A 27,143-nucleotide genomic window follows, 5' to 3' on the forward strand; every position below is an offset into this window, starting at 1 on the left:
TATAAGAAGATTTCCAAAATATTTAACATTCCAAGAGACACCATTGGGAGCATTATAAGGAAGTTTAAAACTTATGGAACAGCTGCAAACCTTCCTGGCCGTGGAAGAAAGCCCACAATTTCATCAAGGGCCCTTAGCAACTTAGTCAGGACAGCTAAGAAAAACCCCTGTGTGACTGCAAGAAAGCTACAGGATGACATGATGAGAGCTGGTACAAGTGCTTCAGGGGCAACTATAGGACGTGCACTGAATAATCAAGGACTTCATGGCCGGACCCCAAGAGGCACTCCACTCTTGACCGCAAGGAACATCAGGAGTTGACAAGAATATGCCAGGAGGAAATTGGATGAAACTAAAGACTTCTGGCAGACAGTTCTATGGACTGATGAAACCAAACTGGAACTTTTTGGACATATGGACCAGCTTTACATCTGGCATGCAAAAGGTCAGGCTTATGACCAAAAGAATACCATCCCCACGGTCAAGCACGGAGGTGGGTCATTGATGATGTGGGGCTATTTTTCTGTGGCAGGAACTGGCAATCTTGATCATGTACCTGGCATCATGGATTCTCAGAAATACCAGGTAATTTTAAAGAAGAAGGTGATGCCTTCTGTTGACAAATTAAACCTTGGTGATCATTGGATCTTCCAGCGAGACAATGATCCCAAGCACACCGCCAAATCAACTAATGCTTGGTTGGGGAAAAGATGCTGGAGCGTCCTGGAGCAGCTGCAGCACGAAAGCCATCAAACATCACTGAGTTACAGACTTTTGCATGTGAAGAATGGGCAAAGATTCCAATCGAGAGGTGTAAGAAGCTTGTCAGCACTTATCGAAACCGTTTGTTAAAAGTTATAAAAAATAAAGGGCACTCCACAAGGTACTAAAGCTGGGGGTTGAATAATACTGCACATGCTCATGTGTTACAAGCATTACAATTTTCATTTAAACTTCAAAGCTAAGTCAACTTCTGTTGTCAAACTAACTCGTAACAATAAATATTCTTTTATTTCATGATGTTTTTTTTCCCATTAATTTTCATTATCTTTTATCAACATCACTATAATGTCTTTTGAGGTGAGGGGGTTGAATATTTCTGATTGCAACTGTGTGTGTGTATATATATATATATATATATATAATTACACATAGAGAGGGAACGGTGGCTTAGTGGTTAGCACGTTCGCCTCACACCTCCAGGGTTCGATTCCCGCCTCCACCTTGTGTGTGTGGAGTTTGCATGTTCTCCCCGTGCCTCGGGGGTTTCCTCCATGTACTCCGGTTTCCTCCCCCAGTCCAAAGACATGCATGGTAGGTTGATTGGCATCTCTGGAAAATTGTCCGTAGTGTGTGTTTGCGTGAGTGAATGAGAGTGTGTGTGTGTGCCCTGCGATGGGTTGGCACTCTGTCCAGGGTGTATCCTGCCTTGATGCCCGATGATGCCTGAGATAGGCACAGGCTCCCCGTGACCCAAGGTAGTTCAGATAAGCGTTAGAAAATGAATGAATATATATATAATGTATATAATCACAACATTCTCCTAGATCGCTTACAAAGTTACACAGGTATTCATGGACAGGCTTGAAGTTGGTTTAGATCCTACCTGTCTGATCAATACCATTTCGTAGAATTAAATGGTGTATCCTCCAGTTTATTACCAGTTAATCATGGGGTCCCTCAAGGATCAGTTCTAGGACCTCTGCTTTTCTCGATATACATGCTTCCATTAGGGAACATTATTAGAAGACATGTGATTAGTTTCCACTGCTATGCTGAAGACACACAGTTATATAGCTCATCAAAACCAGATGAAATAGCTAAAGTGTCCAAATTAACTCAGTGCCTTAGAGAGATAAAAGACTGGATGAGCTGCAATTTTCTGTTGTTAAACCCTGATAAGACAGAAATATTACTTATAGGTCCAAAGACCAGTACACAGAAACTCTCACAATTTAATTTAGAGGGATGTACTGTTATTAGTAGCTCGACAGCGAAAGACCTAGGGGTTATATTAGACAGCAACCTGTCTTTTGAAAATCACATCGCCCATACCACAAAAACAGCCTTCTTTCACCTTAGAAATATTGCCAAGCTGAGAAACATCCTGTCTGTCTCTGATGCTGAGAAGCTAGTTCATGCTTTCATGACCTCTAGACTGGACTATTGTAATGCATTATTAGGTGGTTGTCCTGCATCTTTAATAAATAGGCTACAGTTAGTCCAAAATGCAGCTGCCAGAGTTCTCACTAGGACAAGAAAGTATAACACCAATTTTATCATCTTTACACTGGCTACCTGTTAAGTTTAGAATTGATTACAAACTACTGCTACTTACATACAAGGCTCTTAAAGGTTTAGCTCCCACGTATCTAACTAGTCTCCTAACACGTTACAATCCTTCATGCTCTCTGAGATCACAAAACTCAGGACTTCTGGTAGTTCCGAGAATATCTAAAGCCCAATTCGGACAGGATTAGTTTTACGTCAGGACGTCTGTAATATTAATTGGCCAATTCACATGAGACAAGACATCTCAGTAAAACTAGCAGAAGTGGGAGGGGTAACTCGCTTTACGCACCACAGAAACCTCCTTGTCGTCATGTGCGTATGACGTTGCTTCCTGTTATTACGTGCGCAATCAGACAACAGACAACATGGCGCCTCCATGCTTGCAAAACGCGCCAAAAACTACTTTTAAACAGGAAATGACGGAATTTTACCGTACATATTTACAGCGGGTCTATTTGGACGGGATTAGTATTACCTGAGGTAATTTTTCTGGACCTTTTTACAGAAGGTAAAAGTCGCCATAATCTTTACTGACATTGTCCGTAATGATTACCGAGATGGCACATTCGGACGGGACTAAAATCACAGAGAAGCTCTGGTAATAATTATTTTACCCATACGTCCCCACGTAAAACTAATCCCGTCCGAATAGGGCTTAAGTCCACTAAAGGTGGTAGAGCGTTTTCTTATTTAGCTCCCAAACTCTGGAATAGTCTTCCTGATAGTGTTCGGGGCTCAGACACACTTTCCCAGTTCAAAAGCAGATTAAAAATCCATCTCTTTAGTCAGGTGTACACATAATACATCCCCTAATCTTGTGCACTATTACATTAGACTTGCGCATTTTTAAGAACAGCAGATATGTTAATCCCTCTGCACTGCTTCTCTCTTTCTACCCATCCCGAGGCATCCAGACATTGTACCAGCTCCAATCATCTTCCGTGTGATGAAGATCTTGGACCTCCACTCAGATGAGGTCGACTCTGTGAGAATTCAGAGACAACTACAGATCTACCAGCTCCAGTTGGACTCTGTGATACTAAGAGGAGATCTGAACTCCATGTGATCCTTACACCAATATAGCATTTGTTTGACTGTATATTTGTAATCACACCTTCTAGTGTCACCCATATGAGGATGGGCTCCCCTTTGAGTCTGGTTCCTCTCAAGGTTTCTTCCTTACTATTTTAAGGGAGTTTTTCCTTGCCACTGCTGCCTGAGTCACCTCAGACTTAATGACACATTTATAAAAGGCTCTAATGAACTTTCCCACAGCCAAAAAAGTGGTCTCTCTGTCGTCCTGAGCATGTGAGAGGGTGGGACTTAACCACTCCCACATGTCACTCACAAAGGTGTGTACTCTAGATATTCTTCAGAGTCAACCAACAGCGACATCCTGCAGTGGGTGTTCTGACAAGAACACGCTGCATAGAATGTACAAACTTCTAGAATATCCAACATTTCGAGCATTTAGCATCCATCCATAGCATTTAGAGACTCCTAACATTGTCTGTGTTTGCACACGTACCATTCTAGAACATCAAACACTGCCTGATTTTTGCCCATCTAGTGTATTACTGTAACTTCTTACATTCTAGGAAACTGAACATTTACAAAAACTTCTAGAACCTCTAATGTAGTAATATGTCTGAGCGTCTGTGTAAAGAGCTAACATTCTAGAACAGAGACTGTCTTTTAGATTCCAGACAAAGGAATAGATTTAAAACTGATATGAACAGTTATCTTACCAATGCTGTTGATCTCAAAGATGTTCTCGTGCTGTTTACTCTAGACCTGGGCGTACTGCATACCACACACACCTCCTTCACACAGTACTGTTCAACACGAGCCAGAAACCACATCCGGTTTGTCAGCAATGCGTTCGTATTCAGTGTTAAGACAATAGAAATACTGTCAGGTTTTCCACAGACCGCTACATCAAATGAATTCAGTTGCAACTTCCAGGGTTAAGCGAACTAAACGTAAAAGTGAAAATGTATTAAATATATAAAAAAACATGCCTTAGCTCATCTTAGCTAATTTCTTTATTCTTTTAATGCAATATTACACTAAAAGAATACAGAAATCTGTTCTAAGAGTGGCAATAATATATATCTGAGTAGACATGATTATACTCGAGATGTTTACAGTGCTGAGTGAACTGTAGACAAGGAAATTGGTAAATGGGTATGGTTAAATAAGTATGAGGATGCTGTTTGTCAGCTCTGTCATACCACCTAAAGCAGGTCTGAATCCTGCTGCACTACAGTGTTTGGTTAATTTCAGAGCAAAGCACAGAGAAACATTAATAACACATTTATACTAGTCTCTAATGAACTTTCCCACAGCCAAAAAAGTGGTCTCTCTGTCATCCAGAGCATGTGAGAGGGTGGGACTTAACCACTCCCACCTGTCACTCACAGAGGTGTGTACTTCACCGGGTTTACAATCCCATCCTTCGAGTTGCTGGACACTCGCAGTGCTGTGAAAGCTGAGTCCATTGTGCTCTGCAATGCTAGGATCTTGTTGATACAGCATGTCGACAGCGAGGGAGCTCAAACCGCCTACTGGCAGACTAAATTGCCGGCCCACACCTGCCATGGAACCGTTCCGGTTTCTTCACCCCCTTCCAGAAGTGGCCTTTGCCAGCAACCGGCGTCCCATATGGTCTAGCGGTCAGGATTCCTGGTTTTCACCCAGGCGGCCCGGGTTCGACTCCCGGTATGGGAACTTGACTCTTTTGGGTCGCTGGCAGAACCTGCGAGACGTTCACCACATCCATTAGTTACTAACGATCGGGAGACCCGTGAGCTTTAACGGAATGTGCAAACGTTCACTCGTTGCAGTGAGCAATAGTCTGTGCTTCTTTTTTTTATTCATTGCCCAAAGCATTACGTAAGGAAATCTATTTTCATAATGCATTCATTAATCTAAATCATACTTAAGCATGTTGATTAACTGAGATGAACTCTCTGTGTTTTTTTCTCTCTCTCTGTTGTGTGTGAATGTCGGTTCCAATGTCACTAGGAGCAAACATGCAGTGTGTATGGTTTACAGAATCTTCTTTTTTTTAAGCACAGTAGGCCTAGATTGGATGTGAATCTTTTCGTCTCTCAACAGAGCGTTAAAAACAGCTACCGCTAATGCGATCATTTATAAACAAAATGCCAATTCTGTCTCTACTCCAAGCCGATAGGGGCCAGTACTTACAGCCCTAGGTATAGCAGCCGGCCCCTTCCCACGGCCAGGTGCGTGGTGTGCCGTGATCGTATAGTGGTTAGTACTCTGCGTTGTGGCCGCAGCAACCCCGGTCCGAATCCGGGTCACGGCATTGGATTTTCACATTCCAATGCTAGACTTAAGCATGGCTTCTGTTTGTTGGCCCTTTTTCAGGATGAAACACGCTTCCCTGAAGATCCTGTGGGCCAGTGGCGCAATGGATAACGCGTCTGACTACGGATCAGGAGATTCCAGGTTCGACTCCTGGCTGGCTCGGCTTAGTTTTAGACAAGTCCAGAGGTGTGCAACAGTCTCTAGCAACTTCATTTCAGGCACAGTAACAGCTCTAGTAATCCCTGAAATGCAGACGGTCCTGTAGTGGCCAGTACGCTGGTTACTTCACCGGGTTTACAATCCCATCCTTCGAGTTGCTGGACACTCGCAGTGCTGTGAAAGCTGAGTCCATTGTGCTCTGCAATGCTAGGATCTTGTTGATACAGCATGTCGACAGCGAGGGAGCTCAAACCGCCTACTGGCAGACTAAATTGCCGGCCCACACCTGCCATGGAACCGTTCCGGTTTCTTCACCCCCTTCCAGAAGTGGCCTTTGCCAGCAACCGGCGTCCCATATGGTCTAGCGGTCAGGATTCCTGGTTTTCACCCAGGCGGCCCGGGTTCGACTCCCGGTATGGGAACTTGACTCTTTTGGGTCGCTGGCAGAACCTGCGAGACGTTCACCACATCCATTAGTTACTAACGATCGGGAGACCCGTGAGCTTTAACGGAATGTGCAAACGTTCACTCGTTGGCAATAGTCTGTGCTTCTTTTTTTTATTCATTGCCCAAAGCATTACGTAAGGAAATCTATTTTCATAATGCATTCATTAATCTAAATCATACTTAAGCATGTTGATTAACTGAGATGAACTCTCTGTGTTTTTTTCTCTCTCTCTGTTGTGTGTGAATGTCGGTTCCAATGTCACTAGGAGCAAACATGCAGTGTGTATGGTTTACAGAATCTTCTTTTTTTTAAGCACAGTAGGCCTAGATTGGATGTGAATCTTTTCGTCTCTCAACAGAGCGTTAAAAACAGCTACCGCTAATGCGATCATTTATAAACAAAATGCCAATTCTGTCTCTACTCCAAGCCGATAGGGGCCAGTACTTACAGCCCTAGGTATAGCAGCCGGCCCCTTCCCACGGCCAGGTGCGTGGTGTGCCGTGATCGTATAGTGGTTAGTACTCTGCGTTGTGGCCGCAGCAACCCCGGTCCGAATCCGGGTCACGGCATTGGATTTTCACATTCCAATGCTAGACTTAAGCATGGCTTCTGTTTGTTGGCCCTTTTTCAGGATGAAACACGCTTCCCTGAAGATCCTGTGGGCCAGTGGCGCAATGGATAACGCGTCTGACTACGGATCAGGAGATTCCAGGTTCGACTCCTGGCTGGCTCGGCTTAGTTTTAGACAAGTCCAGAGGTGTGCAACAGTCTCTAGCAACTTCATTTCAGGCACAGTAACAGCTCTAGTAATCCCTGAAATGCAGACGGTCCTGTAGTGGCCAGTACGCTGGTTACTTCACCGGGTTTACAATCCCATCCTTCGAGTTGCTGGACACTCGCAGTGCTGTGAAAGCTGAGTCCATTGTGCTCTGCAATGCTAGGATCTTGTTGATACAGCATGTCGACAGCGAGGGAGCTCAAACCGCCTACTGGCAGACTAAATTGCCGGCCCACACCTGCCATGGAACCGTTCCGGTTTCTTCACCCCCTTCCAGAAGTGGCCTTTGCCAGCAACCGGCGTCCCATATGGTCTAGCGGTCAGGATTCCTGGTTTTCACCCAGGCGGCCCGGGTTCGACTCCCGGTATGGGAACTTGACTCTTTTGGGTCGCTGGCAGAACCTGCGAGACGTTCACCACATCCATTAGTTACTAACGATCGGGAGACCCGTGAGCTTTAACGGAATGTGCAAACGTTCACTCGTTGCAGTGAGCAATAGTCTGTGCTTCTTTTTTTTATTCATTGCCCAAAGCATTACGTAAGGAAATCTATTTTCATAATGCATTCATTAATCTAAATCATACTTAAGCATGTTGATTAACTGAGATGAACTCTCTGTGTTTTTTTCTCTCTCTCTGTTGTGTGTGAATGTCGGTTCCAATGTCACTAGGAGCAAACATGCAGTGTGTATGGTTTACAGAATCTTCTTTTTTTTAAGCACAGTAGGCCTAGATTGGATGTGAATCTTTTCGTCTCTCAACAGAGCGTTAAAAACAGCTACCGCTAATGCGATCATTTATAAACAAAATGCCAATTCTGTCTCTACTCCAAGCCGATAGGGGCCAGTACTTACAGCCCTAGGTATAGCAGCCGGCCCCTTCCCACGGCCAGGTGCGTGGTGTGCCGTGATCGTATAGTGGTTAGTACTCTGCGTTGTGGCCGCAGCAACCCCGGTCCGAATCCGGGTCACGGCATTGGATTTTCACATTCCAATGCTAGACTTAAGCATGGCTTCTGTTTGTTGGCCCTTTTTCAGGATGAAACACGCTTCCCTGAAGATCCTGTGGGCCAGTGGCGCAATGGATAACGCGTCTGACTACGGATCAGGAGATTCCAGGTTCGACTCCTGGCTGGCTCGGCTTAGTTTTAGACAAGTCCAGAGGTGTGCAACAGTCTCTAGCAACTTCATTTCAGGCACAGTAACAGCTCTAGTAATCCCTGAAATGCAGACGGTCCTGTAGTGGCCAGTACGCTGGTTACTTCACCGGGTTTACAATCCCATCCTTCGAGTTGCTGGACACTCGCAGTGCTGTGAAAGCTGAGTCCATTGTGCTCTGCAATGCTAGGATCTTGTTGATACAGCATGTCGACAGCGAGGGAGCTCAAACCGCCTACTGGCAGACTAAATTGCCGGCCCACACCTGCCATGGAACCGTTCCGGTTTCTTCACCCCCTTCCAGAAGTGGCCTTTGCCAGCAACCGGCGTCCCATATGGTCTAGCGGTCAGGATTCCTGGTTTTCACCCAGGCGGCCCGGGTTCGACTCCCGGTATGGGAACTTGACTCTTTTGGGTCGCTGGCAGAACCTGCGAGACGTTCACCACATCCATTAGTTACTAACGATCGGGAGACCCGTGAGCTTTAACGGAATGTGCAAACGTTCACTCGTTGCAGTGAGCAATAGTCTGTGCTTCTTTTTTTTATTCATTGCCCAAAGCATTACGTAAGGAAATCTATTTTCATAATGCATTCATTAATCTAAATCATACTTAAGCATGTTGATTAACTGAGATGAACTCTCTGTGTTTTTTTCTCTCTCTCTGTTGTGTGTGAATGTCGGTTCCAATGTCACTAGGAGCAAACATGCAGTGTGTATGGTTTACAGAATCTTCTTTTTTTTAAGCACAGTAGGCCTAGATTGGATGTGAATCTTTTCGTCTCTCAACAGAGCGTTAAAAACAGCTACCGTTAATGCGATCATTTATAAACAAAATGCCAATTCTGTCTCTACTCCAAGCCGATAGGGGCCAGTACTTACAGCCCTAGGTATAGCAGCCGGCCCCTTCCCACGGCCAGGTGCGTGGTGTGCCGTGATCGTATAGTGGTTAGTACTCTGCGTTGTGGCCGCAGCAACCCCGGTCCGAATCCGGGTCACGGCATTGGATTTTCACATTCCAATGCTAGACTTAAGCATGGCTTCTGTTTGTTGGCCCTTTTTCAGGATGAAACACGCTTCCCTGAAGATCCTGTGGGCCAGTGGCGCAATGGATAACGCGTCTGACTACGGATCAGGAGATTCCAGGTTCGACTCCTGGCTGGCTCGGCTTAGTTTTAGACAAGTCCAGAGGTGTGCAACAGTCTCTAGCAACTTCATTTCAGGCACAGTAACAGCTCTAGTAATCCCTGAAATGCAGACGGTCCTGTAGTGGCCAGTACGCTGGTTACTTCACCGGGTTTACAATCCCATCCTTCGAGTTGCTGGACACTCGCAGTGCTGTGAAAGCTGAGTCCATTGTGCTCTGCAATGCTAGGATCTTGTTGATACAGCATGTCGACAGCGAGGGAGCTCAAACCGCCTACTGGCAGACTAAATTGCCGGCCCACACCTGCCATGGAACCGTTCCGGTTTCTTCACCCCCTTCCAGAAGTGGCCTTTGCCAGCAACCGGCGTCCCATATGGTCTAGCGGTCAGGATTCCTGGTTTTCACCCAGGCGGCCCGGGTTCGACTCCCGGTATGGGAACTTGACTCTTTTGGGTCGCTGGCAGAACCTGCGAGACGTTCACCACATCCATTAGTTACTAACGATCGGGAGACCCGTGAGCTTTAACGGAATGTGCAAACGTTCACTCGTTGCAGTGAGCAATAGTCTGTGCTTCTTTTTTTTATTCATTGCCCAAAGCATTACGTAAGGAAATCTATTTTCATAATGCATTCATTAATCTAAATCATACTTAAGCATGTTGATTAACTGAGATGAACTCTCTGTGTTTTTTTCTCTCTCTCTGTTGTGTGTGAATGTCGGTTCCAATGTCACTAGGAGCAAACATGCAGTGTGTATGGTTTACAGAATCTTCTTTTTTTTAAGCACAGTAGGCCTAGATTGGATGTGAATCTTTTCGTCTCTCAACAGAGCGTTAAAAACAGCTACCGCTAATGCGATCATTTATAAACAAAATGCCAATTCTGTCTCTACTCCAAGCCGATAGGGGCCAGTACTTACAGCCCTAGGTATAGCAGCCGGCCCCTTCCCACGGCCAGGTGCGTGGTGTGCCGTGATCGTATAGTGGTTAGTACTCTGCGTTGTGGCCGCAGCAACCCCGGTCCGAATCCGGGTCACGGCATTGGATTTTCACATTCCAATGCTAGACTTAAGCATGGCTTCTGTTTGTTGGCCCTTTTTCAGGATGAAACACGCTTCCCTGAAGATCCTGTGGGCCAGTGGCGCAATGGATAACGCGTCTGACTACGGATCAGGAGATTCCAGGTTCGACTCCTGGCTGGCTCGGCTTAGTTTTAGACAAGTCCAGAGGTGTGCAACAGTCTCTAGCAACTTCATTTCAGGCACAGTAACAGCTCTAGTAATCCCTGAAATGCAGACGGTCCTGTAGTGGCCAGTACGCTGGTTACTTCACCGGGTTTACAATCCCATCCTTCGAGTTGCTGGACACTCGCAGTGCTGTGAAAGCTGAGTCCATTGTGCTCTGCAATGCTAGGATCTTGTTGATACAGCATGTCGACAGCGAGGGAGCTCAAACCGCCTACTGGCAGACTAAATTGCCGGCCCACACCTGCCATGGAACCGTTCCGGTTTCTTCACCCCCTTCCAGAAGTGGCCTTTGCCAGCAACCGGCGTCCCATATGGTCTAGCGGTCAGGATTCCTGGTTTTCACCCAGGCGGCCCGGGTTCGACTCCCGGTATGGGAACTTGACTCTTTTGGGTCGCTGGCAGAACCTGCGAGACGTTCACCACATCCATTAGTTACTAACGATCGGGAGACCCGTGAGCTTTAACGGAATGTGCAAACGTTCACTCGTTGCAGTGAGCAATAGTCTGTGCTTCTTTTTTTTATTCATTGCCCAAAGCATTACGTAAGGAAATCTATTTTCATAATGCATTCATTAATCTAAATCATACTTAAGCATGTTGATTAACTGAGATGAACTCTCTGTGTTTTTTTCTCTCTCTCTGTTGTGTGTGAATGTCGGTTCCAATGTCACTAGGAGCAAACATGCAGTGTGTATGGTTTACAGAATCTTCTTTTTTTTAAGCACAGTAGGCCTAGATTGGATGTGAATCTTTTCGTCTCTCAACAGAGCGTTAAAAACAGCTACCGTTAATGCGATCATTTATAAACAAAATGCCAATTCTGTCTCTACTCCAAGCCGATAGGGGCCAGTACTTACAGCCCTAGGTATAGCAGCCGGCCCCTTCCCACGGCCAGGTGCGTGGTGTGCCGTGATCGTATAGTGGTTAGTACTCTGCGTTGTGGCCGCAGCAACCCCGGTCCGAATCCGGGTCACGGCATTGGATTTTCACATTCCAATGCTAGACTTAAGCATGGCTTCTGTTTGTTGGCCCTTTTTCAGGATGAAACACGCTTCCCTGAAGATCCTGTGGGCCAGTGGCGCAATGGATAACGCGTCTGACTACGGATCAGGAGATTCCAGGTTCGACTCCTGGCTGGCTCGGCTTAGTTTTAGACAAGTCCAGAGGTGTGCAACAGTCTCTAGCAACTTCATTTCAGGCACAGTAACAGCTCTAGTAATCCCTGAAATGCAGACGGTCCTGTAGTGGCCAGTACGCTGGTTACTTCACCGGGTTTACAATCCCATCCTTCGAGTTGCTGGACACTCGCAGTGCTGTGAAAGCTGAGTCCATTGTGCTCTGCAATGCTAGGATCTTGTTGATACAGCATGTCGACAGCGAGGGAGCTCAAACCGCCTACTGGCAGACTAAATTGCCGGCCCACACCTGCCATGGAACCGTTCCGGTTTCTTCACCCCCTTCCAGAAGTGGCCTTTGCCAGCAACCGGCGTCCCATATGGTCTAGCGGTCAGGATTCCTGGTTTTCACCCAGGCGGCCCGGGTTCGACTCCCGGTATGGGAACTTGACTCTTTTGGGTCGCTGGCAGAACCTGCGAGACGTTCACCACATCCATTAGTTACTAACGATCGGGAGACCCGTGAGCTTTAACGGAATGTGCAAACGTTCACTCGTTGCAGTGAGCAATAGTCTGTGCTTCTTTTTTTTATTCATTGCCCAAAGCATTACGTAAGGAAATCTATTTTCATAATGCATTCATTAATCTAAATCATACTTAAGCATGTTGATTAACTGAGATGAACTCTCTGTGTTTTTTTCTCTCTCTCTGTTGTGTGTGAATGTCGGTTCCAATGTCACTAGGAGCAAACATGCAGTGTGTATGGTTTACAGAATCTTCTTTTTTTTAAGCACAGTAGGCCTAGATTGGATGTGAATCTTTTCGTCTCTCAACAGAGCGTTAAAAACAGCTACCGCTAATGCGATCATTTATAAACAAAATGCCAATTCTGTCTCTACTCCAAGCCGATAGGGGCCAGTACTTACAGCCCTAGGTATAGCAGCCGGCCCCTTCCCACGGCCAGGTGCGTGGTGTGCCGTGATCGTATAGTGGTTAGTACTCTGCGTTGTGGCCGCAGCAACCCCGGTCCGAATCCGGGTCACGGCATTGGATTTTCACATTCCAATGCTAGACTTAAGCATGGCTTCTGTTTGTTGGCCCTTTTTCAGGATGAAACACGCTTCCCTGAAGATCCTGTGGGCCAGTGGCGCAATGGATAACGCGTCTGACTACGGATCAGGAGATTCCAGGTTCGACTCCTGGCTGGCTCGGCTTAGTTTTAGACAAGTCCAGAGGTGTGCAACAGTCTCTAGCAACTTCATTTCAGGCACAGTAACAGCTCTAGTAATCCCTGAAATGCAGACGGTCCTGTAGTGGCCAGTACGCTGGTTACTTCACCGGGTTTACAATCCCATCCTTCGAGTTGCTGGACACTCGCAGTGCTGTGAAAGCTGAGTCCATTGTGCTCTGCAATGCTAGGATCTTGTTGATACAGCATGTCGACAGCGAGGGAGCTCAAACCGCCTACTGGCAGACTAAATTGCCGGCCCACACCTGCCATGGAACCGTTCCGGTTTCTTCACCCCCTTCCAGAAGTGGCCTTTGCCAGCAACCGGCGTCCCATATGGTCTAGCGGTCAGGATTCCTGGTTTTCACCCAGGCGGCCCGGGTTCGACTCCCGGTATGGGAACTTGACTCTTTTGGGTCGCTGGCAGAACCTGCGAGACGTTCACCACATCCATTAGTTACTAACGATCGGGAGACCCGTGAGCTTTAACGGAATGTGCAAACGTTCACTCGTTGCAGTGAGCAATAGTCTGTGCTTCTTTTTTTTATTCATTGCCCAAAGCATTACGTAAGGAAATCTATTTTCATAATGCATTCATTAATCTAAATCATACTTAAGCATGTTGATTAACTGAGATGAACTCTCTGTGTTTTTTTCTCTCTCTCTGTTGTGTGTGAATGTCGGTTCCAATGTCACTAGGAGCAAACATGCAGTGTGTATGGTTTACAGAATCTTCTTTTTTTTAAGCACAGTAGGCCTAGATTGGATGTGAATCTTTTCGTCTCTCAACAGAGCGTTAAAAACAGCTACCGCTAATGCGATCATTTATAAACAAAATGCCAATTCTGTCTCTACTCCAAGCCGATAGGGGCCAGTACTTACAGCCCTAGGTATAGCAGCCGGCCCCTTCCCACGGCCAGGTGCGTGGTGTGCCGTGATCGTATAGTGGTTAGTACTCTGCGTTGTGGCCGCAGCAACCCCGGTCCGAATCCGGGTCACGGCATTGGATTTTCACATTCCAATGCTAGACTTAAGCATGGCTTCTGTTTGTTGGCCCTTTTTCAGGATGAAACACGCTTCCCTGAAGATCCTGTGGGCCAGTGGCGCAATGGATAACGCGTCTGACTACGGATCAGGAGATTCCAGGTTCGACTCCTGGCTGGCTCGGCTTAGTTTTAGACAAGTCCAGAGGTGTGCAACAGTCTCTAGCAACTTCATTTCAGGCACAGTAACAGCTCTAGTAATCCCTGAAATGCAGACGGTCCTGTAGTGGCCAGTACGCTGGTTACTTCACCGGGTTTACAATCCCATCCTTCGAGTTGCTGGACACTCGCAGTGCTGTGAAAGCTGAGTCCATTGTGCTCTGCAATGCTAGGATCTTGTTGATACAGCATGTCGACAGCGAGGGAGCTCAAACCGCCTACTGGCAGACTAAATTGCCGGCCCACACCTGCCATGGAACCGTTCCGGTTTCTTCACCCCCTTCCAGAAGTGGCCTTTGCCAGCAACCGGCGTCCCATATGGTCTAGCGGTCAGGATTCCTGGTTTTCACCCAGGCGGCCCGGGTTCGACTCCCGGTATGGGAACTTGACTCTTTTGGGTCGCTGGCAGAACCTGCGAGACGTTCACCACATCCATTAGTTACTAACGATCGGGAGACCCGTGAGCTTTAACGGAATGTGCAAACGTTCACTCGTTGCAGTGAGCAATAGTCTGTGCTTCTTTTTTTTATTCATTGCCCAAAGCATTACGTAAGGAAATCTATTTTCATAATGCATTCATTAATCTAAATCATACTTAAGCATGTTGATTAACTGAGATGAACTCTCTGTGTTTTTTTCTCTCTCTCTGTTGTGTGTGAATGTCGGTTCCAATGTCACTAGGAGCAAACATGCAGTGTGTATGGTTTACAGAATCTTCTTTTTTTTAAGCACAGTAGGCCTAGATTGGATGTGAATCTTTTCGTCTCTCAACAGAGCGTTAAAAACAGCTACCGTTAATGCGATCATTTATAAACAAAATGCCAATTCTGTCTCTACTCCAAGCCGATAGGGGCCAGTACTTACAGCCCTAGGTATAGCAGCCGGCCCCTTCCCACGGCCAGGTGCGTGGTGTGCCGTGATCGTATAGTGGTTAGTACTCTGCGTTGTGGCCGCAGCAACCCCGGTCCGAATCCGGGTCACGGCATTGGATTTTCACATTCCAATGCTAGACTTAAGCATGGCTTCTGTTTGTTGGCCCTTTTTCAGGATGAAACACGCTTCCCTGAAGATCCTGTGGGCCAGTGGCGCAATGGATAACGCGTCTGACTACGGATCAGGAGATTCCAGGTTCGACTCCTGGCTGGCTCGGCTTAGTTTTAGACAAGTCCAGAGGTGTGCAACAGTCTCTAGCAACTTCATTTCAGGCACAGTAACAGCTCTAGTAATCCCTGAAATGCAGACGGTCCTGTAGTGGCCAGTACGCTGGTTACTTCACCGGGTTTACAATCCCATCCTTCGAGTTGCTGGACACTCGCAGTGCTGTGAAAGCTGAGTCCATTGTGCTCTGCAATGCTAGGATCTTGTTGATACAGCATGTCGACAGCGAGGGAGCTCAAACCGCCTACTGGCAGACTAAATTGCCGGCCCACACCTGCCATGGAACCGTTCCGGTTTCTTCACCCCCTTCCAGAAGTGGCCTTTGCCAGCAACCGGCGTCCCATATGGTCTAGCGGTCAGGATTCCTGGTTTTCACCCAGGCGGCCCGGGTTCGACTCCCGGTATGGGAACTTGACTCTTTTGGGTCGCTGGCAGAACCTGCGAGACGTTCACCACATCCATTAGTTACTAACGATCGGGAGACCCGTGAGCTTTAACGGAATGTGCAAACGTTCACTCGTTGCAGTGAGCAATAGTCTGTGCTTCTTTTTTTTATTCATTGCCCAAAGCATTACGTAAGGAAATCTATTTTCATAATGCATTCATTAATCTAAATCATACTTAAGCATGTTGATTAACTGAGATGAACTCTCTGTGTTTTTTTCTCTCTCTCTGTTGTGTGTGAATGTCGGTTCCAATGTCACTAGGAGCAAACATGCAGTGTGTATGGTTTACAGAATCTTCTTTTTTTTAAGCACAGTAGGCCTAGATTGGATGTGAATCTTTTCGTCTCTCAACAGAGCGTTAAAAACAGCTACCGCTAATGCGATCATTTATAAACAAAATGCCAATTCTGTCTCTACTCCAAGCCGATAGGGGCCAGTACTTACAGCCCTAGGTATAGCAGCCGGCCCCTTCCCACGGCCAGGTGCGTGGTGTGCCGTGATCGTATAGTGGTTAGTACTCTGCGTTGTGGCCGCAGCAACCCCGGTCCGAATCCGGGTCACGGCATTGGATTTTCACATTCCAATGCTAGACTTAAGCATGGCTTCTGTTTGTTGGCCCTTTTTCAGGATGAAACACGCTTCCCTGAAGATCCTGTGGGCCAGTGGCGCAATGGATAACGCGTCTGACTACGGATCAGGAGATTCCAGGTTCGACTCCTGGCTGGCTCGGCTTAGTTTTAGACAAGTCCAGAGGTGTGCAACAGTCTCTAGCAACTTCATTTCAGGCACAGTAACAGCTCTAGTAATCCCTGAAATGCAGACGGTCCTGTAGTGGCCAGTACGCTGGTTACTTCACCGGGTTTACAATCCCATCCTTCGAGTTGCTGGACACTCGCAGTGCTGTGAAAGCTGAGTCCATTGTGCTCTGCAATGCTAGGATCTTGTTGATACAGCATGTCGACAGCGAGGGAGCTCAAACCGCCTACTGGCAGACTAAATTGCCGGCCCACACCTGCCATGGAACCGTTCCGGTTTCTTCACCCCCTTCCAGAAGTGGCCTTTGCCAGCAACCGGCGTCCCATATGGTCTAGCGGTCAGGATTCCTGGTTTTCACCCAGGCGGCCCGGGTTCGACTCCCGGTATGGGAACTTGACTCTTTTGGGTCGCTGGCAGAACCTGCGAGACGTTCACCACATCCATTAGTTACTAACGATCGGGAGACCCGTGAGCTTTAACGGAATGTGCAAACGTTCACTCGTTGCAGTGAGCAATAGTCTGTGCTTCTTTTTTTTATTCATTGCCCAAAGCATTACGTAAGGAAATCTATTTTCATAATGCATTCATTAATCTAAATCATACTTAAGCATGTTGATTAACTGAGATGAACTCTCTGTGTTTTTTTCTCTCTCTCTGTTGTGTGTGAATGTCGGTTCCAATGTCACTAGGAGCAAACATGCAGTGTGTATGGTTTACAGAATCTTCTTTTTTTTAAGCACAGTAGGCCTAGATTGGATGTGAATCTTTTCGTCTCTCAACAGAGCGTTAAAAACAGCTACCGCTAATGCGATCATTTATAAACAAAATGCCAATTCTGTCTCTACTCCAAGCCGATAGGGGCCAGTACTTACAGCCCTAGGTATAGCAGCCGGCCCCTTCCCACGGCCAGGTGCGTGGTGTGCCGTGATCGTATAGTGGTTAGTACTCTGCGTTGTGGCCGCAGCAACCCCGGTCCGAATCCGGGTCACGGCATTGGATTTTCACATTCCAATGCTAGACTTAAGCATGGCTTCTGTTTGTTGGCCCTTTTTCAGGATGAAACACGCTTCCCTGAAGATCCTGTGGGCCAGTGGCGCAATGGATAACGCGTCTGACTACGGATCAGGAGATTCCAGGTTCGACTCCTGGCTGGCTCGGCTTAGTTTTAGACAAGTCCAGAGGTGTGCAACAGTCTCTAGCAACTTCATTTCAGGCACAGTAACAGCTCTAGTAATCCCTGAAATGCAGACGGTCCTGTAGTGGCCAGTACGCTGGTTACTTCACCGGTTTACAATCCCACCCTTCGAGTTGCTGGACACTCGCAGTGCTGTGAAAGCTGAGTCCATTGTGCTCTGCAATCCGGCCCAGGTTCGAGCCATGCAGTGATGTCAATACAGCATGTCGGCAGCGATGTAGGTCAAACTGCCTACTGGCAGACTAAATTGCCAGCCTGCACCGGCCCTGGAACCATTCCGGTTTCTTCACTGCCTTCCAGATGTGGCCTTTGCCAGCAATTAGAGTCCCATATGGCATAGCAGTCAGGATTCCTGGTTTTTGCTCAGGTTTGACTCTCAATATGGGAACTTGGCTCTTTTGGATCACTGGCAAAACTAGTGAGACGTTCACCACATTTTTTGTTACTTATAGCAGCTGCCCTCTTGCTGGGCCCAGTTGCATGTACTGCCGTGATCGTAATATGGTAAGTACTCTGTGTTGTGCCTGCAGCAACTCAGTTTCAAATCCGGGTCATGGCATTGGATGTTCCTCCTCACATTTCAATCTCAAACAAACTTAAGCATGGCTTCTGACTGTTAGCCCCTTGTCAGTTGTAAGTAGGAGTTCACTAAATTAAGGGGCCAGTGAAAGGGGTTTAAAATCATATTTTACTTGTATATTATATTGAAACTAGTGAGTGATTAATCTGCCAGATTTCTCTTGACTATCATAGTGCTGAGATTTTGCATGTATATTTTTCATATTTACTTAAAATTTTTAGATAGTGCACAATCCTATATTGCCAACCGTGTTATTTTCAATTATATGTCTTTAATTTACTATGTCGGGGGGCACGGTGGCTTAGTGGTTAGCATGCTCGCCTCACACCTCCAGGGTCGGGGTACGATTACTGCCTCCACCTTGTGTGTGTGGAGTTTGCATGTTCTCCCCGTGCCTCGGGGGTTTCCTCCGGGTACTCCGGTTTCCTCCCCCGGTCCAAAGACATGAATGGTAGGTTGATTGGCATCTCTGGAAAACTGTCCCTAGTGTGTGATTGCGTGAGTGAATGAGTGTGTGTGTGTGTCCTGCGATGGGTTGGCACTCTGTCCAGGGTGTATCCTGCCTTGATGCCCTATGACGCCTGAGGTAGGCACAGGCTCCCCGTGACCCGAGGTAGTTCGGATAAGCGGTAGAAGATGAATGAATGAATAATAAATTCTAATCACAAAAAGAAAAAAATCTGTTTTTTGGTATTTGTTATACAGGCATTTATCCAGCAGATGACACATGAAAAGCCATAAAACATTTATATTAGAGTTCTTTAAAATAGACACACAGCTCTTTTAACAATTAACCACTGTACAATAAAATCTTCTTAAATGTTTCGGTCTATGTTTCGGTCTATTTATTTCTCTCTCTCTCTCTCTCTCTCAACATACATTATCATTCATTATCACATAGAACTTTATTTATGTAAACATATTAATACACATAGATCTATTTGCATTTAACAGAAAGAGGGCAGACTAATGAAACTGCTTTTCAAACAATCATGAATGAAACCCACCAGTTTGAACAGGATGCAGTTAACGCATAGTTGGGAGTGGATTTTTTATACATACATACATACACATTATATATATTTATTTATTTATTAAATCCTGAGCTTTCTCATTAAGTAACCACATCACTATGTGTACTGGTATACCAAAAAAGTGTACTTAATCGTACTTTTGTGGACAAAAAAGGCTTGTGGCGACTCCATTTGTTCATATTAAAGCCACAATATATACTATTATCCTCTGTGTTTTTGTATTTAAAAAAATAGAACTGCTACTCTGAGAAGATGCAGAAACAACCCACTCATATTCCCAGCCAAAATTTTGAATACAAAAGTTCAACCATCAGTTAAACCTCTCACACAACCACTGTAAACAACTGACTTCCTTTGTTTTGATAACAATATAATTTTACATTACAAAAACTTACATTAAATAAAAAATAATAATAATGTGCAACACTGAATACATCTTAACCACCTACTGAGTTTCAGTGTAAGTAATGTAATGTGCAGTGAACAGCTGGCTAAAAATGCTGGTTCAAGTGTTCAGATGTCCCATAAATATCTATTACCAAATAAGATAAGAAAGAACCCTGGACTTCAGTTCTCCTTCACAGGAGAGTCATACGCCCAATTGGTACTGACTAGTACAAGATTAGTGTTTTAATCCAATACACAAAAGATTCTCTTAAGCTGACAGCAAAGTACTGACAACAAATGCTGCCATTAAACCCCCCCCCCCCCCCCAAAAAAAAAAAAAAAAAACAATGAATAAATATCTTATTCTTTTTAATAGTCTAAATCTATCAGACAATCAATCTAGACAGCCAAGCTGTGATACACACACACTTTCTTTCTAGCCAATGAGTGTTTTCATGAAGGCAGGCCTGGAGAAGGGCCAGCAGTACTCATTGGGGATAGGACCATTGATGTTGCACTCAAAGAAAGAAAACATGGGAAACCAGATGCGAGCTCGTCGGCTGTGCTGATATGCCCGCGTGTTGGCCAGCGTATGGTAGTACAGGAACAATCGAGTAGTGAGGTAGAAGGCGATGAAAACATCAATGGAGTAGTGCTCGTGGGCAGCCAGGATGAAGAATACCCCAAACAGATTCAGCACCCATGCCAATGTGTGTAAAATGTGCCAGTTACGTGGAGTGTCTATAGAGACAGAAGCACCAACAGCACACAATACTGATTAAAGGTTGAGAGGAGTCATTGCCTCTCCAAACACCTACACATAAGTATATTTTAACTTCTTAATTCAAGAGAAAGAAAAAAGTCTGTTGCCTGGAAATTTTCTGACTTTGTCAAAGCACTGACACTGACAACTCCTTCCATTAATGTTTAATAACTTAATGAAATAGAATAATTATAAACCTATAACTGATGGTCATGTTGTTATAGAAAATGAAACAACATATTCTGTTTTAATAAAACAAAGACTTAAATAAAACGGATAAATGTATAATACATTTAGCTAGCTTTTAGTCAGATCACTTGTCGTGAAAATGAGCTAGCTAATGGATTTATGATTTATCCACCACTGCTGTACTACACACACATAATGCACACACAAAACGAAGCATACTCACACTCCGTGACAAAGAAGTTGAGCATGGTAAGAACCACTGTATGCCCACTGAACATGTAATCTCCACACGTGTGTACCCCTGTCAGGGACATACCCAAGCCGCTCCAAATCTGTAACGCGCGCAGGATTTTTGCCCAGATATCACCATACATCTACAGAACCCACCAGCATACGCAAACAAATAAACACAGACAATATGCATGTTGTGATTGGCTGCATACTGAATAATGGTAGATCAAATTGGAATATACATATTTAAATGATTCCAAAACGCAGAACTTTATCAAAAGATGTAGTATGTAAGGAATGAAAATACACATCTCAGACCTTTCCTGAACACTGTAGATGATGTCCTGGGACAGACAAGGAGGTGACGAACATGGTGACACAGCGAAGCAGGAACACAGTCCCTGTTAAAGAACAGAATCTACGAAAGAGAATAGATCTACACAAACAAACAGAAAGCAATCACACACACACACACACACACACACACACACAAGCAACAGCCATGAGGTTATATTTAAAAGGTCCTTGTAAATGTTTCATGAAGTTGAAATAGTTGCAAATGCATGTGCATGTGTAATGATGTTTGTATAGCTGTAATGTGTGTGGGGATATGTGTGTACCTGTGCTTGTGCAGCAGCAGTATTAGCAGTAATATGTAGCACAGAACAAGAGCACAGGCCTCAGCCATGGCGAAAGCCCAAGGAATTCTAGGTACACTGAATCAAACACAGGATTAAAAGTTATTAATTATGAGAATTATACTTAGTAAGTTTCACTCCTACCTATTATTTAGCCATTATTTGTGTTCACACATATCACATACACTTCTTTTTTTTTTGGTGTTCTCACATATCACATACATTCATTCATTCTCTACCGCTTATCTGAACTACCTCGGGTCACAGGGAGCCTGTGCCTATCTCAGGCGTCATTGGGCATCAAGGCAGGATACACCCTGGACGGAGTGTCGGCACATGCGCACAGAGATGTCAATCAACCTACCATGCATGTCTTTGGACCGGGAAGGAAACCGGAGTACCCGGAGGAAACCCCCGAGGCACAGGGAGAACATGCAAACTCCACACACACAAGGTGGAGGCAGGAATCGAACCCCGACCCTGGAGGTGTGAGGCGAACGGGCTAACCACTAAGCCACCATGCCTCCCTGTCTCCCTGTCTCCCTATATCACATACACTTCTTTTTTAATTGACATTAAACCACAGTGCAGCTTGATTCTGATTGTTCAGAAGGTGTTTTACATAAAATTAACTTGGACAGGCTGTTCTGCTGTGATGCAAATCAGAAGTTTTTATTTATGTAATTGCTCTAATAATACATCATTTACGTAGTAACACATTGCACAAAAATTTGTGAAGTTGTAATATAGTGAAGTTTTCTGTTTTGGGGATACAGTATTTAAAATTTGACAAATTGCTGAGTATAAGAGAAATTAAACACATGCTTGCATACTTTTAAAAATTAAGAAATTACACCACCTCATCGCTGCTTATTTTCCCATTTGGATTTTATTGTTTACTGATGTTAAAGAATATTTATACACACCTGTCAAGAAAAATATCAGGCAAGGGTGGGTAGGTTTGCATGTCAGGCACCCTCTCATGCACCAGCACCATGACAAATGAAGTGATACCAAACACCAGCATCACATAGACAGAGCTCAGAGCTGTCTTCCATCCCTCTGGGTCCAGGTAGCCATAGTCCTTCTTACATTTCCCATTTGAATAACCCTGGCAATGCTCCTCCCGCATGGCCATGCTGACCCCATTACACTGTGGGTTGTTTTGGTCTATGCTGCTAAAACAACGTTTTAAACCTGAGGTATGTGATTGAAACACACCATCTGCAATGAAGTCACTGGGTGGTGTGTGTGAGCGTGTTTGTTGTCTCTGAAGCCCTCGAAGGGCAACTGTGAGCCTTTTGATGTCTCCGAGCCGTGGGAGCTGCAGTGGTGGGGATCGCAGGTCATGTTCTGTTAGACACAGCAATGCAGCTCCATCCACGCGGTGCTTAGTGCAAAGCAGCTCCACATGTTCACCAAATCCCTGCTTCTTTAGCCAGAGAGCCACATCCTTAATGCTCCAGCTCTCAACCCAATCACTCGTCAGCATATCTATGCAGAACAAGTAGGATATGTAAAGTATATATATGTAATATTCAGTGTTACCAGATTATTTCATTTATAACATTTAACTTTGTGTATTTGCATAATACTTAGCCTGCCTCCATCCTACCTAATTTATAGTCAGCTTTCAACAATATGAACAAGCACAAAGGCCCACACCCACACAGGCACACACACACACACACATTTACTAACAGTGCTCTGTAATAGAAAGTTATCTTTTACAGACTCTAACTGGACAGCATGCTGTGCTGACCATTATTTGTTTAGGAACTAAATGGACTTATATTATAAAGACTGGGATATTGGAATGCTGAAAAAAGTATTATTAATAAATTATATATCTGATTTTATTACAGTGCCATTATTGATTGTTGAATTATAATTATTTACAGTCTGCGTATTGAAACTGGAATGGAGTAATGCTGAAGCTGCAACCTCAACCTTTATCTACAGAAGGAGGACTGCTGACATGTAAACTCTGAATATTTATGCCTATTATCAGGGCAAAGGGCTGCTGTCCCTTACACGCACTTACACTGAATCACTCCCTTACTGATGACACTGATAATAACAGCGAGAAACAGATCAACAAACTTAACCTTTCATGCTCGCACGTGCTCTCATAGTTGTCTGATTGAACTGTAAATACTGACCATTGTCTGTGTCCTTTCCCTGAAACTCCTGAAAACCAGCACTCTTCCAATCTGAAGAACTGGAAAGTAAGGAATTACACAATCTAACAAAGAAAACAACTGCAAACTCCACCCTATCACAATGCAACTGTCTGTGCATGTGACTCTGTGCGTGTGTATGTAATCTTTTGTACACACTCACATGAAACTTCTTGACATTATCTTATGAAGCAACACTAAACTCTCCTCTGAATACTTACCACAATGTTAGAGACAAACTCAGCATTTCCACTGATTAACACAACACACACACACACACACACACACACACAGATGAGGTCCCACTTGAGTTTTTCTAGGATATTCTTGGTCATTAAAACAAAACTAGCACAGACATTGAGAGTTGAGAGCTGTGTTTATTTGCTCTCATATGAACAAACTATACATTTGTTATTTCTATAAGTTTAATTCTATAATTTGTATTTCCCTACCTGCAACCACCAATAAAAAACCCACAAAATCACTCCATTAGCTTGAAATTTTAAGTCAGCTGCTTGTAGTAGTTTTCTCGACTACCTGTTCTACCTGTTAAATCAACATGGCCGTTGAACATCGTAAATTGCCCCTTGGCTACTCTTAAATTAGTTTAAAGCAGTATATTGTCTTTAGACCATTTAATATACATACACATTACTTGGTTAAATGTGTATCACTGACCACACTCATCACTGATTTCTGAATTTTAATCATTAAAAGTTGACATTTATCCAACACAAACAACGCAGACACACACACACATACACACAAATATGGATATATATGGACACATACAAACACACACTGACAATTTAGCTGAGACAAACCAAACCAAAATAACCAAAAAAATGCAAGCAACTCATATATGCCATTCACAGATCAATTTTAAGGCAAGACTCTTTTTGGGTATGAAAGATTGGACCTTAATCCCAAAGAAAGCAGCTGAGGAGTATATCTACTGATTAATATAATTCTAGCCCAACAGTAGAACCTCAGAATCTGCTGAATTAGATTAATAAGTAACTGAGAGCCTCTAATACTAACCTTAAATGCTGTACTGGTACTGATTTAGATTTGACCTATCCACTGACATATACCGTCCAATCCCCTGACATACACTGTCCAATCCACAGAATTTTATGCTATAAAACAAAGCATTAACACAGAACACAATTTGTCCTGAAGCACACAACTGACACACCCCTGTGTTTCATAACTTGGCAACTAAACTTGCCCTGAAAATCCTGAATCACTTGGCTGCTAAAAAGGACTTCAAGATGAGGTCAATATCAGGTGTCAGCCAAGATTCAGACTGTTTGTTTCTATAAAAATAATCAACGTATCTTTAAATCGTAGTTTCAAGGCTTTCGGCTAACGAGGTAGAACTTTCCAGATTTTTGTACAGACTGAATCTATCAATGTTTTCTCTCAATTCTCAATTCAAATTCTTTCACTGTTTTGTATGCTCATGATTATACACGGCTGTGTTACGTACAACCCGGCTTGAAGACTTTGTGAAAAAGTCTGTGATATTCGTCTCTAGGGTTCTTCTGTGAAAACTCAACTAAAGACAGCAAGAAGGGTAGACTGAAATAACATAAATAAATAAACAAACAAATAAATAAACAAACAAATAAATAAAAAATAAATGTCAATAATAGATAATAAATCATGAAAGAGATCTGTAACTTTTTTAAGTCTCTCATCATCTTATTTTTTAAAACAACATTTAAATCTGCTAATTATTTAAGAGTTGTTAATTAAATGATTAAATCTGATGTTAATTAATATATAGCTCTGATGTCAGTAATAATGTATCTCGGCTTACCGTCTCAGTGCTGTGATTAGAGAGCCTTGCTGTGAGCTCTGAAGCTTGATCACTTGTATCTGTGTGAGTCAGTTCCATGCTGTCACAAGCCACGCCACTGCATATAAACAGGAAGTGCGTCACAGTACACGTCTGGACGTGAGTATACTATATTATGCAATAATATTTTGGGTTTTTTTGTTGTTTTTTTCTTCAAACTCACTTTATATTTTCATCCGTTTTTTACATAAAGCTTTATGTGTGTATATTGTTTACATTTTGTATATATGTGTACATACATCATAAGTATATAAAACAATATGAAAAACATGATGAGCAACCGGCTCATTTTACAAATGAATCGACTCATTTCAACGAATCGACTCTTTTGGCTCATACTTTTTTTTGTGTTTGTTTGTCTCGCGGAGAGAAAATCTATTACCGTATTTCTGTTCCACATGTAATAATTTTTAAATGGCTGAATTTGCAGCTATGAATAGTGAGAAAAGGCTTAAAGAAGAGCTGAATCTTTCCAGCCAGCTGTTCTAATCAAGTTCTGTTTATTAACTGAGGCTTCGTGTGCACACCAGAGACACCTAGTGGCCAAAAGAATATAGCCTTGCGTAGCATGGCGTGCAACTGGACAGAGTCTCTGATTCAACCCTGAGCTTGTGTGGGGTTTCACATGTCTCTGTGAGTCTCCTCAGCTCAACAGGAGTGAATGTTTGCATGGTGCTTGTGATGTAGTCCTGCTTTGTGCCTTGGCTTTCTGGGAAATTCTTGGTTTCCAATATGACTAGTTACTGAAGATGAATCATTGGTCAGTGTGGGAAGAGCTTTGGTGAACATTCCTGTATTCCTTTCTGTATAATGATAGAGCTTTACAGGCAGGTTCAATCCCTTTTTTGTAGGAAACATTTCATTTTAGAATGAACTAACCTACATTTTATAACGCTGTTGTAGAAGAACTTTTTGCAAGATGATAAACCAGTGACCCAATTAATTAGTCTGGTGGATCGTAAAAAAAAAATTTAGATGATAACAGACTCACATAAGCTATCTAGGTGGCCTTGGAAAAGTATGAGAAACTGAGAAAATAGTCAAGCCACACATTTACTGTGCTGTAAATTTGATGGTGTTGAAGAAATTACCCTTATTACTCTTGATAAGAGGTTGCCATTCATTATTGTATGCTTTTGTGCTGATATCTCACTTGAAAAACTACCCAAGCTGAGAAGGGTGATTATGTATGGTCAGCGACGTTCATACTCACACAACTGGGAAGGGAACTGTCATGCTTGTAGAACCTGAAGAAAGTGCAGTGAATCCAGGTAGCAGCAGGGCAGACATCTCTCTAAATAATGCCTCAAAAATAGAGAAAATAGAGACACAATATGCACTAGCGTACATCAGCTATTAGTTACCAAATTATGAATTTTCTCAATGCATGATTTCAAGTCACCATGGCTCTTTAAACTAATTACTTGGTACAAAGTAGAATAAAAACACAATATGGGGAAAACCGGCCCAATGTGGAGAGTAGGAGGGGTCCGTTATAAGGAAGGAAAATCAAATGCAGAATCAGAGCTGCATTTTTTATTTTTGTTAAAGAAATCCAAGTATAGTAGCAGGATGAACAGTAAATACGGTGAAGGAAAATCATTCAGCCACAATGGCG

At 44.1% G+C, this 27,143-nt stretch overlaps 1 protein-coding gene and 22 non-coding genes across 24 annotated transcripts; 22 read left to right on the forward strand and 1 right to left on the reverse strand.

Annotated features, from left to right (window-relative positions):
- Positions 1-4,950: 4,950 nt before the first annotated feature.
- trnae-uuc (transfer RNA glutamic acid (anticodon UUC)) lies at positions 4,951-5,022 on the forward strand. Its single transcript has one exon. It is a non-coding gene; the product is annotated as a tRNA-Glu (tRNA).
- Positions 5,023-5,714: 692 nt separating this feature from the next.
- Positions 5,715-5,787, forward strand: trnar-acg (transfer RNA arginine (anticodon ACG)). The gene has a single exon. It is a non-coding gene; the product is annotated as a tRNA-Arg (tRNA).
- A 347-nt stretch (positions 5,788-6,134) lies between these two features.
- Positions 6,135-6,206, forward strand: trnae-uuc (transfer RNA glutamic acid (anticodon UUC)). Its single transcript has one exon. It is a non-coding gene; the product is annotated as a tRNA-Glu (tRNA).
- A 686-nt stretch (positions 6,207-6,892) lies between these two features.
- Positions 6,893-6,965, forward strand: trnar-acg (transfer RNA arginine (anticodon ACG)). Its single transcript has one exon. It is a non-coding gene; the product is annotated as a tRNA-Arg (tRNA).
- A 347-nt stretch (positions 6,966-7,312) lies between these two features.
- Positions 7,313-7,384, forward strand: trnae-uuc (transfer RNA glutamic acid (anticodon UUC)). Its single transcript has one exon. It is a non-coding gene; the product is annotated as a tRNA-Glu (tRNA).
- Positions 7,385-8,076: 692 nt separating this feature from the next.
- Positions 8,077-8,149, forward strand: trnar-acg (transfer RNA arginine (anticodon ACG)). The gene has a single exon. It is a non-coding gene; the product is annotated as a tRNA-Arg (tRNA).
- A 347-nt stretch (positions 8,150-8,496) lies between these two features.
- trnae-uuc (transfer RNA glutamic acid (anticodon UUC)) lies at positions 8,497-8,568 on the forward strand. Its single transcript has one exon. It is a non-coding gene; the product is annotated as a tRNA-Glu (tRNA).
- Positions 8,569-9,260: 692 nt separating this feature from the next.
- On the forward strand, positions 9,261-9,333 carry trnar-acg (transfer RNA arginine (anticodon ACG)). The gene has a single exon. It is a non-coding gene; the product is annotated as a tRNA-Arg (tRNA).
- A 347-nt stretch (positions 9,334-9,680) lies between these two features.
- Positions 9,681-9,752, forward strand: trnae-uuc (transfer RNA glutamic acid (anticodon UUC)). Its single transcript has one exon. It is a non-coding gene; the product is annotated as a tRNA-Glu (tRNA).
- Positions 9,753-10,444: 692 nt separating this feature from the next.
- On the forward strand, positions 10,445-10,517 carry trnar-acg (transfer RNA arginine (anticodon ACG)). The gene has a single exon. It is a non-coding gene; the product is annotated as a tRNA-Arg (tRNA).
- Positions 10,518-10,864: 347 nt separating this feature from the next.
- trnae-uuc (transfer RNA glutamic acid (anticodon UUC)) lies at positions 10,865-10,936 on the forward strand. The gene has a single exon. It is a non-coding gene; the product is annotated as a tRNA-Glu (tRNA).
- Positions 10,937-11,628: 692 nt separating this feature from the next.
- trnar-acg (transfer RNA arginine (anticodon ACG)) lies at positions 11,629-11,701 on the forward strand. Its single transcript has one exon. It is a non-coding gene; the product is annotated as a tRNA-Arg (tRNA).
- Positions 11,702-12,048: 347 nt separating this feature from the next.
- On the forward strand, positions 12,049-12,120 carry trnae-uuc (transfer RNA glutamic acid (anticodon UUC)). The gene has a single exon. It is a non-coding gene; the product is annotated as a tRNA-Glu (tRNA).
- Positions 12,121-12,812: 692 nt separating this feature from the next.
- On the forward strand, positions 12,813-12,885 carry trnar-acg (transfer RNA arginine (anticodon ACG)). Its single transcript has one exon. It is a non-coding gene; the product is annotated as a tRNA-Arg (tRNA).
- A 347-nt stretch (positions 12,886-13,232) lies between these two features.
- trnae-uuc (transfer RNA glutamic acid (anticodon UUC)) lies at positions 13,233-13,304 on the forward strand. Its single transcript has one exon. It is a non-coding gene; the product is annotated as a tRNA-Glu (tRNA).
- A 692-nt stretch (positions 13,305-13,996) lies between these two features.
- Positions 13,997-14,069, forward strand: trnar-acg (transfer RNA arginine (anticodon ACG)). The gene has a single exon. It is a non-coding gene; the product is annotated as a tRNA-Arg (tRNA).
- Positions 14,070-14,416: 347 nt separating this feature from the next.
- On the forward strand, positions 14,417-14,488 carry trnae-uuc (transfer RNA glutamic acid (anticodon UUC)). Its single transcript has one exon. It is a non-coding gene; the product is annotated as a tRNA-Glu (tRNA).
- A 692-nt stretch (positions 14,489-15,180) lies between these two features.
- trnar-acg (transfer RNA arginine (anticodon ACG)) lies at positions 15,181-15,253 on the forward strand. The gene has a single exon. It is a non-coding gene; the product is annotated as a tRNA-Arg (tRNA).
- Positions 15,254-15,600: 347 nt separating this feature from the next.
- trnae-uuc (transfer RNA glutamic acid (anticodon UUC)) lies at positions 15,601-15,672 on the forward strand. Its single transcript has one exon. It is a non-coding gene; the product is annotated as a tRNA-Glu (tRNA).
- A 692-nt stretch (positions 15,673-16,364) lies between these two features.
- On the forward strand, positions 16,365-16,437 carry trnar-acg (transfer RNA arginine (anticodon ACG)). The gene has a single exon. It is a non-coding gene; the product is annotated as a tRNA-Arg (tRNA).
- Positions 16,438-16,784: 347 nt separating this feature from the next.
- trnae-uuc (transfer RNA glutamic acid (anticodon UUC)) lies at positions 16,785-16,856 on the forward strand. The gene has a single exon. It is a non-coding gene; the product is annotated as a tRNA-Glu (tRNA).
- Positions 16,857-17,548: 692 nt separating this feature from the next.
- On the forward strand, positions 17,549-17,621 carry trnar-acg (transfer RNA arginine (anticodon ACG)). The gene has a single exon. It is a non-coding gene; the product is annotated as a tRNA-Arg (tRNA).
- A 2,374-nt stretch (positions 17,622-19,995) lies between these two features.
- Positions 19,996-26,867, reverse strand: LOC132852890 (sphingomyelin synthase-related protein 1-like). 2 transcript variants are annotated; one of them, XM_060880392.1, is made up of 7 exons: positions 26,739-26,867; positions 25,487-25,583; positions 22,408-22,975; positions 21,464-21,559; positions 21,162-21,279; positions 20,836-20,986; positions 19,996-20,401 (listed from the first exon to the last, which is right to left on the reverse strand). In XM_060880392.1, the coding sequence occupies exons 3-7, from the start codon at positions 22,971-22,973 to the stop codon at positions 20,097-20,099; spliced, it is 1,236 nt and encodes a 411-aa protein (XP_060736375.1). In that variant the 5' UTR covers positions 22,974-22,975; positions 25,487-25,583; positions 26,739-26,867; the 3' UTR covers positions 19,996-20,096. The 2 variants fall into 2 exon arrangements, with proteins under 2 accessions (XP_060736375.1, XP_060736376.1); XM_060880393.1 differs by lacking the exons at positions 25,487-25,583; positions 26,739-26,867 and adding an exon at positions 24,703-25,316.
- Positions 26,868-27,143: the final 276 nt, after the last annotated feature.

The sequence above is a fragment of the Tachysurus vachellii genome, chromosome 10, assembly GCF_030014155.1.
Source record: "Tachysurus vachellii isolate PV-2020 chromosome 10, HZAU_Pvac_v1, whole genome shotgun sequence".
NCBI lineage: Eukaryota > Metazoa > Chordata > Actinopteri > Siluriformes > Bagridae > Tachysurus > Tachysurus vachellii.

Excerpts from the sequence above, each read along its gene's own strand:
- LOC132852890 (XM_060880392.1), bottom strand. The coding sequence starts at position 22,973 with ATGCTGACGAGTGATTGGGTTGAGAGCTGGAGCATTAAGGATGTGGCT. Across the intron at positions 21,560-22,407 it reads CCTGATATTTTTCTTGACAG|TGTACCTAGAATTCCTTGGG; the intron begins GTGTGTATAAAT and ends TGTTTGATTCAG. Across the intron at positions 20,402-20,835 it reads CAACTTCTTTGTCACGGAGT|ACACTCCACGTAACTGGCAC; the intron begins GTGAGTATGCTT and ends CTGTCTCTATAG.